Here is a 13,435-nt window from a genome sequence, read left to right as displayed (position 1 = left end):
ATCCTCCTGTTACTACCAGGTTAACTGGGGTTATAGTTGTGAGCCACTATGACAAGTTAACTGCTCTCTTCTTATATCCATTTGTATTATATTGATAGTATAAATAGCAATAATAAATTTGCTTTGATTAAATACCTATAAATTTACTCCCAAACAAGAAAAAAAAATTTTTTTTTTTTGGCTGCAGTTGTGGGGCTTGAACTCTGGGCGCTGTCCTTGTGCTCTTCAGCTCAAGGTGAGCATTCTACCACTTGAGCTACAGTACCACTTCCTGTTTTCTAGTGGTTTATTGGAGATAGTCTCACGGACTTTCCTGCTCGGGTTGGCTTTGAACCGTCATTCTCAGATCTCAGCCTCCTGAGTAGCCAGGATTACAAGCATGAGCCACCAGCGCCCAGGCAAACAAGAAAACTCTTAATTAAATCTAAACCATGCAGTATTCTCACACACAAAAATGAATTTCCCTCCTTTATTAAGTTCTTATTTTAGGTTATACCCTCAAAACAAGGTATGTCATTGGAAAAAAAAAGTATGACTATTTTCTTCTGCTTCCAATATCTATCCTAGGTGATCAGAAGCAAAATTAAAAATAAAAACTTAATATGTACAATATATCATCACATTGAATTTTTGGTCAAAAGGTTCTTTTATAAACTAAAATTCCTAATTAAATCCAGGACAAGCAAACAGATGCTGGTGGCAGGAAATAAACTTCAAAGCAACTATGTCATTAATCTGGCAACTCAATTTTTTATCTAAAACCTAATAACACAAATAAAAGGTGAAAAAGTTCAAAAAAGATTTATGTTAGGATGTGGAGTATATGTACAGAGAAAATATGTGTATGTTAAATTTGGATTTGGGTTTTACGTTGTTTTTTGAATAGGAGAATAATCAATGCCAAATCTATCAAGGGAAAAATAAAACTAAAAATTGCGCACACCTTTAAATTATCAATAGTGTATTCCCTTTTTCTGGTGTTACAATAAATTCTCTTATAAAGCTATTAGCTAAAATGTAGGTAAGACTAAGTTCTGTCTTGGGAGCAGTATTTATTATTGCCAAAATGTTAAAGATTATAACAGACACTTTTTTGGACCAAAGCAGGTAACTGAAAAATGTTTTCCAAATATTTACAGAGGTAGTAAATTTTTCTCCCCTTGTGAAGTTTTGTACTTAACAATGTAAACAGAATTTTCTAAAATGAAAATACTGGGTTTACATCAAACATCTCTAAACTATTTTTAAGTTATTTTATCTTTTAAACAGTATCATGAGATGCATTTGTAAAATGACCTGTAAGATTTTAACACTGTCAATTGTTTGCTATATGGAAGTTATAGATAATATTCACTAAATAAAATGAAAATATTACCTGATTTGTAAGGCACACAGTTAGCTACAACATCTAAAGTGGGATTTATTAGGTAAACTGCAATTAAGTTCTCAAAACATTTGTGTAACTCAGTTAGAAATGGGCAAGTATTCATATAACATGGCAGTACAGAAAGGCATTTAACTGTCATTCCTTACATCTGAAATCACGAAATTACTGATGCAGCACTTGGAAGAGGTTCTGTAGAGATTTACTAAGCTGACATACAGTGCTCAGTGTTTTACAGGGTTAGGCAAACTCAATTCTCTTTTGCTCACTAATGACTCATTTCCACCACCCAAAGACTGGTCTCCAGTCCCACTTTCCAAAGGCTGCCTTATATTAACTCTTCCTTCATTGTTACCACACAAAGAAATAACATTATAAAAGGCCTCCAGATCACTCTGTTCAAATGTAACTGCTGGTTTCAGTACTGTTCCAGGAGCAATGGAACTTTCCCCAACAATTCTCAGGTTGATAAATTTGATTTTCCAAGTATTCTCCACAAAAGGGCACCGGATGAGTCCAAAAATTTGTTCAAAAATTCCCAGACAACTGTTTCCTCGGTGAACAGTCCCTGCAACTCCCACCATAACTAACCCATGGGGTGAAGAAGCACACTTCAGTCCATGGGAATCTAGGTTGGGATTGAGAAAAAGGAATTCTTCTTTTACTAGTGACAGCAAACGAAGGCTCACAAGTTCTGCTCCATGGTAGTCTATCACATTTTGTTCTGAGGTATTATAATGAAACCTAAGCTTTACATCATGCCAGAAGTGCTGTGGCCCCCATTCATCTTGAGGTGGTCCCAGAAAAGGATTCTGAGAATTAAGAAGTTCAAAAAACCATTGACAGAATTCTTCTCCAAGGCGGCGAAAATCGACTTTCTCAGCTTTTTTATCTTCTTTTCCCTGCTGATTAAAAACAAACAAAAAATAAAGCTAAGGCTTAACTAAAATCTACTTTTCTGTCTACCTGCTACATGTCAAGTTTCTAATGTACAGATTCCAGAAAAGGGAATCAGAATACCTGCGAACTCAAATCACTGAACAGGCATAGGAAAATGTTTTACAAAGTAAGGAAAATCATTTTAGTTTAGAATTTTTCAAGTTATGTAGCTTGAAGTTCAGCTATATAAGTTTAACTTGCTCCTGGGTGCAAGAAATGATTGGCAAGCTTTACTGGGGGACAGACCTGCGGGGCTGCTCCAGGCAGGAATGGAGGCAGCAGCCATGGACAGGTATGGGCTGAATTTAAACAAAATTTAAGGGGGCAGTCACGTGGGTCACATTACATGGACTGTAATTACATGGAATTTGCGGGTAGAGTCATATTCCGACAAGGAGTGTAATGAGACTGTTGGAACTGGGGCGGGAATTTGTATATCACACCAGGAAAGCAATACAGCATCAGGGAAATCGAAATTTAACAGATTCCTGTAAACAGGGACACAGGGCAGGAACTTAATTTGAAAGCTAACTCAGACCTGTTACTGGGTATGTGAAATGATGTCCTCAAGTTCCAGTTATTCAGGAGGCTAAAGTATCAAGTTCACTTAAGCCCAAAATAAACTAGTAGGTAAACTCTTTTTCTTTTTCTCCTATTGTCCAAACCCAGAGCTTTGCATGTGCTACTGCTATCATTGAGCAGTCTTGAGTCTCTTCAACATTTTTTCCCTGATATAGAATATCACTATTTAGCCCAGGCTGGCCTGAAAACTCCCAATTTTCCAGCCTAGCTTTCCAAGGTATATATTTCCAGATATATATTTCAACCAAAGTTGAAATATACTCTCTTAAAAAGCAATTATAAAACAGTAAGAAAGGATTCATTGGTGTAAGTTTCTCTTGTGATTTCAAAATCACACACATTCTACCTGTTAAAATTTTCAAACATTGTATTTCAAGCACACTGAGTTAAATTACATGCCAAAAAAGTTGATAGAATTTTTACCTTCCCTAAAATAGATTGAAATAAGCATCAATTCATTTTCTATGACTGGGATAGATTTTATGCTCTCATTTCTTTTTTTTCAAGGAGAATGTCTATATAAAACCATACCTAATAGCGATCTGAGTATTATGGAACACGTATCACATTTAGATAATAAGAGCTTATGTTTACTGAGGACTTCATATTGAATATATCAATGCATTGCACTTAAGCACACTTCCTATGTTCACAATGAGCCTATGACACAGAAGCTAAACCCACAGCCTGCATGCACACAAAAATCTACCTCTAAGCTATACCCCCTTAGCCCTATAACAGTCATTTTACAAAGGAAATAAGGCTCAGAAAGGTCAAATCATTATTTGCCAAAGTTCACCTAGTATAGACATTAACTTGAAATAACATCCTTATGGTTTCAAAGTCAATTCTCTTTTTAGCATAATAATTTTTTAAAAGCCTTAGAAGATCCTTTCTAATGTGAAAGCAAAGTAATTACCTAGAGTCCAAGCAATTTCAAGAGGTGGGGAGGAGTAAGTGTATGGGGGGAGGACTTTACAACAGCTTTCTGTTAAAAGTGAAGAAAACTGTTATATAACAATATGAAATGATCCAAACAATGTGCCAATGGCTAATACCTGTAATCCTACCTACTCAAGAAGCTAGTTCAAAGCTAGCCCAGGAAGAAATAGCCAAGAGTTTCCATCTCTAATTAATCACCAAAAGGTTGGATTGGGTGACTGGCTCAAGTGGTAAGAGTACCAACCAAAAAAGATGAGTAAGCATGAGGCCCTCAATTCAAAGCATAATACTGGCATAAATAAATGATTTTATAGTTTAATCTCTAAAAATCCAAGTCTTCATTTGATAATGGAAAAAAAATCTTTCTTGAATATTCTGGTGCCCTGGATCTTGTATATACATTTTCTGATTTGGGGAAGGGAAGGAAGGAAAATAACAAAATGCTGAAACAAGGATACAGGTTGACCCATCATAACAATGAGACGTACAAGATACTATGTTGAAAATGAACCTTACTCATGTAACTTATGTAACCCCTCTGTACAGTATCTTTACAATGAAAACATTAAAACAATTTTACACATCACTAAATGTCAGAAATCTTTTGTCTGTTATTGGTCTTTCTTTAGGATACAAAGGATGTAAAATAACAACTTGAAAATACGTATTTTTGAACCACATACACTCAGATCTATATTATTTGCAGTTTCAGACAGATCAAAGGTTCAGAATATAACTACAAAATCAAATTTACCTGTTGAAAGAGTTGAACATCCTCGGTCTTTGTAGCTAACTCTGGTGCTTCCTTCAGTTTCAGCTGTGACTGCCTTTTCCAGTAATCCTTTGCATGCTGAATAAGATTGTGTTTTTCAGTGGTTGGGGGTATAATAAGCCCCTGTGTTGCCAAGTACTTAAAAATGACTTCTCGATGGACTTTTCTACGCTTCAGAAGTTCTTCTACACTTTGGCTATATACTAATATTGCATGAATAGCATCTAAGAAGAAAATTACAATGATTAATTCAACATCATGAGGCACTTAAAAAATTTGTCAAGTATCAGCCCACGTTCTACTGAACAGCATTTAAGCTTGTCTTCGTTATTTAAAAGCAGGAAGTGGATTGTCAGATTTTCCATTATGCTCTTACTTGTTACTTGAAAAAAATTCTTTTTCTTGCACTTCTACTAAATAGTAAAATTCTAGCACATTCTTTTAAATGAATTATTTGAAAGTATGAACAAAAAATTATATTTTCTAAGACCAAAAGGTCTAAACTCATACATCCCTAAGAATCATAGAATTATAGCACTGCCATTCCAATCTCTTTATTTAACATATAAGAAAAATGAGGATACATGAGGTATGAACAATTAATTTCTAGGAAGCGACAAAAAATAAGATATTTTTCACTTTTAAAAGAATGAAAAAAAAAGCATTCAAGTATTATAGCAGTTGCCTGTTAAGCTAAAGTCCCGAATTCAAACTCTATCCTGGCACATAAAGCAAATGCAGATAAAACACAAATCAAACATTTCTGATGATGTCTACAAAAATGGCAGTGAAAGTACTGCTTTAAAAGTACTCCTAGAGATTTGAAGATAAGGTCATTACTAGTATCTTTGAGGCTCCCACTTCACCGAGTGCTCGTTTTTTCACCTATCTCACAGAGCAGCTACTATTCTAGACTTATATTTCTTATACTGTGTAGAATAAGTATGTATCCTTAAAAATATGTATGACACTTTGAAAATGTTTTATAGACAGGTGCTAGTGGCTCTTGCTTGTAATCCTAGCTACTCTGGAGGCTGACTTCTGAGTATCAGAGTTCAAAGCCAGCTCAGGCAGAAAAGCCTAGAGACTCTTATCTTCAATTAATTAATTATCTTCAATTAATTAAATGATGGTAGTAGAGCTGGGTTTCAGGTAGTAAGTAGCATGCTAGTCTTGAGCAAAAAAAAATGTTCAGGGATAGCAACCAGGCTGTGAGTTTGAGCCCCAGGACTGGCACCAAGAAAAACAAATGATATATAAATTCTACCCATTTATGTGTATACACAGTCTTCTGTAATTAGCTTTTGTTTGAGACTAAAGTATTGGATATATGTAGCTCTAGTTAATTCATTTTCAGTGATACTATAGTTATAGAACTATAGAATTCCAAGGTACCTACTTATTTAAAGACTTATTATTGCTAGTTAGAACAGTCTCATATGTATTTCCCAGTACACAAAGGAATCAGTAAGAGAAGCATCCCTTAAGAGCTTATGAGTAATGCAGAATTTTGTGCCTTCTCCAAAACTAGTCATTCAGAATATTTTTTTAAATAAAATCCCGTTGAGGTTTGCATATGCAAAGATTCCCACAGGTTCAGTTAGTTAGCTGTGGTCCTCCAACTGTAAATGCTACTAGAAACAGAAAGATGGTGACTAATGGGAGAAGTAGGTCATTGGAAACGTGTTCCTTCCAGCTTTAAAACTTATTCTTATGCTCCCACTGATTCCCATCATAAGGAGAAAACACCTTCTCCCTGAGCTTCTGCAGTCATGATAGTCTGCCCCAGCATCAAGACTGAACCCTCAGAAACCATAAGATAAAATCAGGCTTTCTTTTTCTAAGTTGTTCTCTTAGGCATTTCAGTCATAGCAAAGCAAAACTAACACAATTGTCTAGCCCTAGTCTACCATTATACGTAAGATCTGTCACTATAGGAGGTAATGTCAAGCTTGTTTTTCAGTTTGGTAGCTCTAATTTATATCCCATCCATTAGTTGTCAAAAAAGTTATGTGATGGTGTCAGGCGGGCGTCAGTGGCTCACGCCTTATAATCCTAGCTATTTAGAAGGCTGAGATCTGAGGACAGAGGTTCAAAGCCAGCCTGGTCAGGAAGCTCCATGAGACTTTGATCTCCCAAAAAACCCACTGGGAAAACCAGAAGTGGCATTGTGGCTCAAGTAGTAAAGTGCTAGCTTAGAGCTGAAGAGCTGAGGACAACACTCAGACCCAGAGTTCAAGCCCCCGAACCGACAAAAAAAAAAGAGCTATGTGATGGCCAACATGTGAACTTTTTCTTGGTACCAAGAAAAAGACACCTAGTATTTTGGTTTGTACTTCATTGCTTTTGAAAGAGGTTTTGTTTTTATATGCCTATTTTTTTTTTCTGAGAAATCGTCCCTTAAATTTTTTAAACAAATTGTTATTGGGAAATATTTTTCTCTTTATTTGCTTATTCACTTCTACTTAAATCCAGCATTTTAGCAGGGCACCAATGGCTCACACCTGTAATCCTAGCTACTCAGGACACAGAGATCTGAAGATCGAGGTTCAAAGCCAGCCCAGAAAGGACCGTCCCTGAGACTCTAATCTCCAATTAAGCACCAAAAAAACTGGAAGTGGCACTGTGGCTCTGAGTGCAGGCCTTGAGCTGAAGAGTGCAGGGACAGCACTCAAGCCCAGAGTTCAAGCCCCAGGACGGACCAAAAAAAAAAAAAAATCAAGTATTTTTATCTATCATAATTTTAAATTTACATTAGCCATGATCTTAAGAAGGGCAATTACTATGGAAAACACAGATATGCTTAAGAACTATATTAACCTAAAATGATTTTCAATCTGAGTTTCTTTTTAAATTATATTTTTGTAAGTAGGTGCACAAAAGTGTAGTTGCTATTCAACAAATTAGTTTATGAGTACAAAACATTTTGATAGAAACATTTTAACATTCTCCCCTATCCCTCCCAACCCAAAGTTTATAGGAATGGCTCCCATTAATGTTCATCATTAAATGTTCCAAATGACTTGAAATCTACTCACCTCACAATGTGTATTCCATTCTGAAATTAACCAATTTCTGGAACAACAAAATCATCTTGGAAAAACCTTGGCCTCCAAAAAAAATGTGCTTTTCTGTCGGTCGTGGGGCTTGCACTCAGGGCCTGGGCACTGTTCACTGAGCTCGTTTTTGCTCAAGGCTAGCACTCTACCATTTTGAGCCACAGCACCACTTCCGGTTTTCTGGTGGTTAATAGGAGAGTCTCAAGGACTTTCCTGCACCAGCTGGCTTCAAACAGTGGCATTCACCATCTCAGCCTCCAGAGTATCTAGGATTACAGGCCTGAGCCAATAGCGCCCAGCAGAAAAAGTGTGTGTGTGTGTGTGTGTGTGTGTGTGTGTGTGTGTGTGTGTGTGTGTGTGTGTGTGTGTGTGTGTGTGTGTGTGTGTGTGTGTGTGTGTGTGTGTGTGTGTGTGTGTGTGTGTGTGTGTGTGTGTTACAGTTTTTAGCTAGGAGACTGATCTAAAAGTGTCTGTGAATTCCCTCACCCACCCAAGCTTGAAAACAGCCGAGCCAGCAGCTTGCAAAAATGAAGGGTGACCTCAGTAGATGAATGGATCAAGAAATGCCACATATATATATACATACATACAATGGAATTCTAATCCTCCATCAGAAAGAATGACATCGTCCCATTTGTTAGGAAATGGAGAGACTTGGAAAAATGATATTATGTGAAGTAAGACAGGCCCAAAGAAACATAGGTCCCATGGTTTCCCTTATTTGCAATAACTAGTATACATCTAGGGCAAGCAGAAAAGGTCAAAAGCTATGTACATATGAACAGATGAGATGATGGTAAGCAAAATGAACCCCCAAGATAGGGATACAAATATTCTTTTTCTTTCATACTATTGTTTCTAACATATTTATAATGTACCACGCGATTTTTTGGTTTCTTTGTATGTTCCTCCCCCAGTTTTCACTGTATTTGATGTCGGTGCCCTGCATCTTGTATATACATTTCTCTAATTTGGGGAGGAGAAGGGAAAAAACAAAATGTTTAAGTAGGGATACAGGTGGACCCATTGTAACAATGAGATGCACAAGCCACTGTTGAAAAATGAACTTTACAATTTGGTCGTGGAGGTGGGAGGTAAGTAAGGGATGGTAGGGGAAAAACAAAAGAGGAGGCAACAATGATTGATAAGAAATGTACTCATTATTTTGCTCATGTAACTGTAACCCCTCTGTACAATATCTTTACAATAAAAACAAAAACAAAAACAAGAAAAAAAGAAATGAGGGGCGAGTAAGCGATCTGGGCTCAAGGCTGTGTTGGGCGACAGGCCTAGTGGGAATGGAGGCAGCAGCAGCGCACGAGCAGCGGAACTGAAACAAAATTTTGGGGCAGTCGCATGGGTCACATTAGATGGACCGTGAGAACTGGGGCTGAGAGTCAGTTCGGAGGTGTCACGTGAGCAGGAACTGGGGGAGTCTCCTTCTGAGCAGGTAAGTGGGGCGGAAATCAGTATCGGGAAATAGAAACTTAAGAGACATGTGTAAACCCGTAGGGCTACGGAGCGGGGACTTGAACCGCAAACTGACTCCGAGTCGTTAGCCTTCTTCCTCTTCACCCGATCCACACAGAGTATTAGGGGAAGAAAACGGGGTTGAATGGAAATCGCAAAAAAAAAAAAAAAAAAAAAAATGACTGACGCCCTCGGAATCTTCGAACCAGCGAACTTCCCCCCTGCCGCTTAATGAAGAAAACCTGGAACCCGCGCCCCGGCCGGCTCCCCCACCTCCTCCGGGCGCCCGGGCGGCCCGGGCCGGCGCCGGGATTCCAGAACCGCCCAGCGGCCGCGGTGACTGGCACGGCCCGGGATTCCGCCAAGCGGGGCAGGGGACCCAGTGGGAGCCCGCACTCCGGATACCCGATGCCACATCCGCCCCCCACCCTCCGCTTGGGGCTCGGGCAGGGCCGGGGGGGCGCCGCCCGCGGAGCGAAGTCAGTCAGCCCTTACCTTGGCGGTCCGCAGGCTGCACCAGGCGGTTGGTGACGGTGTCGCACAGGGCCTGGATCTCCTCGTTGTCCAGTAGGCCCAGCAGGCTGCGACAGCCCTCCATCTCTAAGCGGCTGAGCCCCGACATCTCGACCCCCGGGGCGGAGGGGGGGGGGGGCGAGAGGACGACACCAATTAGGTCGCCCGGAAGGCCCGCCGGGCCGGCGCCTAGGCAACAGACACCGGAAGTGCCCTTCCAGTCGTTCGCCCCCCGCCAAAGGAGCTCCTGAGTATTCCAGGCTCTTAGGCGGAAGGAGTCGTTAAAGGAGGTCCCGGAGGAAACCCGGTGATGCCGACTTATGGTTCCGGGGTCATCTTGACGCAAATATCTCAGCTAAAGTGTGTGCTGCATTTACACACAGCGCTTCGACGCTCCACCTGGGAGCTGTGTACACAAAGAACCTCCGAATTCAGCAGCAGCAGCAGCAGCAGCAGCAGCAGCAGTCCTTCGTTCCCAAGAGCTCCCTGCGAGTACTGCGCAAGTTCACGGAAGCCGGAAGTACGGGGCCGCGGAAGGACTCCCATGATGCCGCGGGGCGGGCCAATGGCTGCGACTCTTCCCCGCCCACCGGCCCGGCTCCCGGGAGCGCTTGAAAAGGTCCTTGGTGGCCACCTCCTGAGCTAGGTGAGCTGGTAGTTTGGTGTTCTTAAGTTACCTGCATTAAAATAACTTCTTGCTTAAGCTTATGCGGCGGAACGTTGACAAAGAGATCGTCACCCCCGTGCTTCGCTGCCGGCCTTGGATCGGACGCCTCCCGTCTCTGCCATTCTTTGCCATTCAGCCTTGGGCAAGGGCGGCACCGTTCACGGCTTGGGGTTGGGGAGTATTGGAAACCCAATTGCCAGGATATTAGAACGCCAGTCACTGGGCCTGTGGGCTTAACTCCTAAACCTTTTTTTTTTTTTTTAATCCCACTTTTCTGGGCTCTAGTAGAAATTCCCGCCTCATATATTAGTGGGGGATCCTGATCCAGGGTAGGAGTCATATTAACGTTGCTATTCCTGTGACAGCAATCCACATACACGTGAAAGAAATTCGTGCTCTGCTAAAATGAAAATCACATTTAAAATATAATACTTATGAGATCTTAGGGCTTCTGCCTGTAAGGAATGTGAAAAGATTTACCAGGAAACTGAGTACTGATAGCTCAGTACTTTTGGTGATTGGCTGATAACTAAGGTGCAGATGTATGTAAGTATGTAAAAGAAGGCTGTTGATCTTCAAGGAAAAAATACTGCTGGTTGGTGAATATGGAAGATAATGTTGATATAATCTCGGAGGAGGAGTCTTTAATTTTTTTTTCTGGGTGATAAAGCAAGTAGACCAAGCTTCTGACAGAGTTTCAAATGCTAACTGGCATTTGGAATCAAAGGTGTGGTTAGCCCCTTGTTCACAAATTAACAGTTGGCAATGAAGATTATAACCCCATGAATAAACTGGAGAAGATGAGGAGGACAGATTAAGAAATGACAGGAAGAAACAACCTCTGTATTTATGACAGGAATCGATTTCATTCACGTGGTTAGGTAGATATAAAAATTACGGTATTTTAATCAATGCTTGATAAGAAATGCACTCATGACCTTGCCCATGTAATTATAACTCCTCTGTACGGTATTTTCACAATAAAAAAAAAAAAAGACTTCCAGCAATTGAAGAGATGGAAGTCAGATTTGTAGCCTTATCCCATCTCACAGAAGGATTCAGGTAAAGAATTTGATTACAGTTTTCAGTAAAAGGTGATCCTATAATTGAAAGAGCTGAGTTATAAGATTGTAGAGAAAAGGAGGGTTGCAGTGGGATATGCCATGAAATAAGGTTAGCCTTTACTGAGATACAGTCCTGAGTTTGTAATTACACTTTCTGAAAAATAGGTCTCTGGATATGCAAGTAAAATTAAGGGAGTTAATCAGAAAGCTATTTATGTAACCAGCCCTCAGCCCAGGATTGTGGGCACAGGAAGGAAGCATGATAATTTCTTTTGTACTGTATGTGTGCAAGGCCAGTAATTCAACAAACAGCCTTGATAGCTTAAGGTAATGTTGTATTATCATTTATACTTAAGAAATAAGGAAATGAGAAATGAATAGTAATGATTCTTAATTACCAAGAGTAGTATGATTGTGGAGAAGGCAAGGAGGAATAGAGAGGCTTCTAGCATTCCAGTGTTATTTCCATATTTTAATAAACATAAACATTCCCAAGGGATGTGGCCACAGATGTGATACATAAGACTCAAAGGTAACAGCAGTATTGCCCCTTTGAGAGAGAACCAGAAGATGGAAAGGAAATTCTTTGCAAAGGAATATGAAGTTACAGAAAAGGAGGAGAATTGCTTAGTGAAGAAGGACCTTGTGTTCTGGAAAGATAGAGAAGTCCCTTGTAGAAAGAGTTCTAAGTTTCAGGTCTTGATTTTTTTTTTTTTTTTTGTGCCCATCCTTGGCTTGAGCTCAGGGCCTGGGCACTGTCCTTGAGCTTCTTTTTGCTCAAGGCTAGTACTCTATCACTTGAGCCACAGTGTCACTTCTGGCTTTTTCTGTGTATGTGGTACTGAGGAATCGAACCCAGGGCTCTGTGCATGTGAGCACTCTATCACTCTACCACTAAGCCACATTCCCAGACCTTGAATTTGTTTTGATAGGGTTTTAGGGAAGTAGAACATTCTTGAAGGATGAAAGAAATTACTGATAGTGAGTAATGGTCCACAAAGTTGTAGGTTGGAAAGGGTGTGACCTGGGGCACATCCGAAGAGCAGGTGAAGGTCTCCTGCATGTTCACATCTAGTAAATGAAATGTACCTGTAAATTCAGATGAACAAATTTAGCATTTTAAAATTTGCCAGCTAAATACCAGTTATAAAATATACTGTAGATAAAGTCTCTAAGGCCTCCAAAATATGATTAAATTATCAATGGATGTTATGTAGGATGCCATTTATACAACAGATTCTAATTAATTTATATTAAATATAATGAATACTTATTATGGTAGGTATTAAAGATTCTGATAAATGGTACTTACTGTCCCTCGAGAAGCTTTTAGGAATTTTGCAAGTAAAGAGATAATACTAAGTATGTATAGGTATGGGAATACATGTAAATAATGCCTAACTTTGTCTTCTTTCTTATTTTTTTTTTTTGGCAGGTGTGGGGTGTGAATTTAGGGTCTCACCTAAGCAGACACCCCTGAGCTACACCTTTTTCCTTTTTTTTTTGGTCCATTTTAAGACTTGAACTTAGGGCATGGTCACTGTCCCTGAGCTCTTTTGCTCAAGGCTAGGACTCTACCACTTTGGGATACAGCTCTACTTCCTGTTTTTGAGTGGCTTATTGGAGATGAGTCTCACAGACCTTTCTGCCCAAGATGTCTTCGCACTGTGAAACTCAGATCTCAGCCTCCTATAGCTAGAATACAGGCATGAACCATCGGTGCCCAGCTTTTGCTAATTAGTTTTGAGACAGGGTCTTGCTTTCTGCCTAGGTATGCTGTGTTAGGCTCCTGAGTAGCTGGCCATTACATCCAGCTTTTTGTTGAGAAATGGTCTTCTGAGCTTTTCTCTGCCCAGCTGAACTTGGACTACAATCCCCACAATCTTAAGTCTCCAAAGTAACTAAGATTATAGACATGAGGCACTGGCACCCATACATTGCTTCATTTTAGATTTATATATATGTATATATAATATTATTGTATATTATTATTGTTATATATTATAAATTATATTATATACCATATTTACATATTAATATATT

General features: G+C 39.6%; 1 protein-coding gene across 1 annotated transcript; it reads right to left on the bottom strand.

Annotated features, from left to right (window-relative positions):
- Window positions 1–490: 490 nt before the first annotated feature.
- Window positions 491–10,207, bottom strand: CUNH3orf38 (chromosome unknown C3orf38 homolog). Its single transcript, XM_042676740.1, has 4 exons — window positions 10,061–10,207; window positions 9,644–10,016; window positions 4,602–4,843; window positions 491–2,289 (listed from the first exon to the last, which is right to left on the bottom strand). The coding sequence occupies exons 1-4, from the start codon at window positions 10,205–10,207 to the stop codon at window positions 1,609–1,611; spliced, it is 1,443 nt and encodes a 480-aa protein (XP_042532674.1). The 3' UTR covers window positions 491–1,608.
- Window positions 10,208–13,435: the final 3,228 nt, after the last annotated feature.

The sequence above is a fragment of the Dipodomys spectabilis genome, unplaced genomic scaffold (genome assembly GCF_019054845.1).
Source record: "Dipodomys spectabilis isolate Male_0828 unplaced genomic scaffold, ASM1905484v1 ptg000032l, whole genome shotgun sequence".
In the NCBI taxonomy this organism is placed as follows: Eukaryota; Metazoa; Chordata; class Mammalia; order Rodentia; family Heteromyidae; genus Dipodomys; species Dipodomys spectabilis.
The sequence above is the reverse complement of the archived record's forward strand: the minus strand, read 5'-3'. Positions and strand labels throughout refer to the sequence as shown.

What these genes read in the sequence shown, in the direction of transcription:
- CUNH3orf38 (XM_042676740.1), bottom strand. Translation starts at nt 10,207, where the DNA reads ATGGGAGTCCTTCCGCGGCCCCGTACTTCCGGCTTCCGTGAACTTGCG. An exon ending in TTTGTGTACACAGCTCCCAG is followed by an intron (nt 10,017 to 10,060) that starts GTGGAGCGTCGA and finishes CACACACTTTAG; the next exon opens with CTGAGATATTTGCGTCAAGA. An exon ending in ATGTTCAACTCTTTCAACAG is followed by an intron (nt 2,290 to 4,601) that starts GTAAATTTGATT and finishes GTTTTTAATCAG; the next exon opens with CAGGGAAAAGAAGATAAAAA.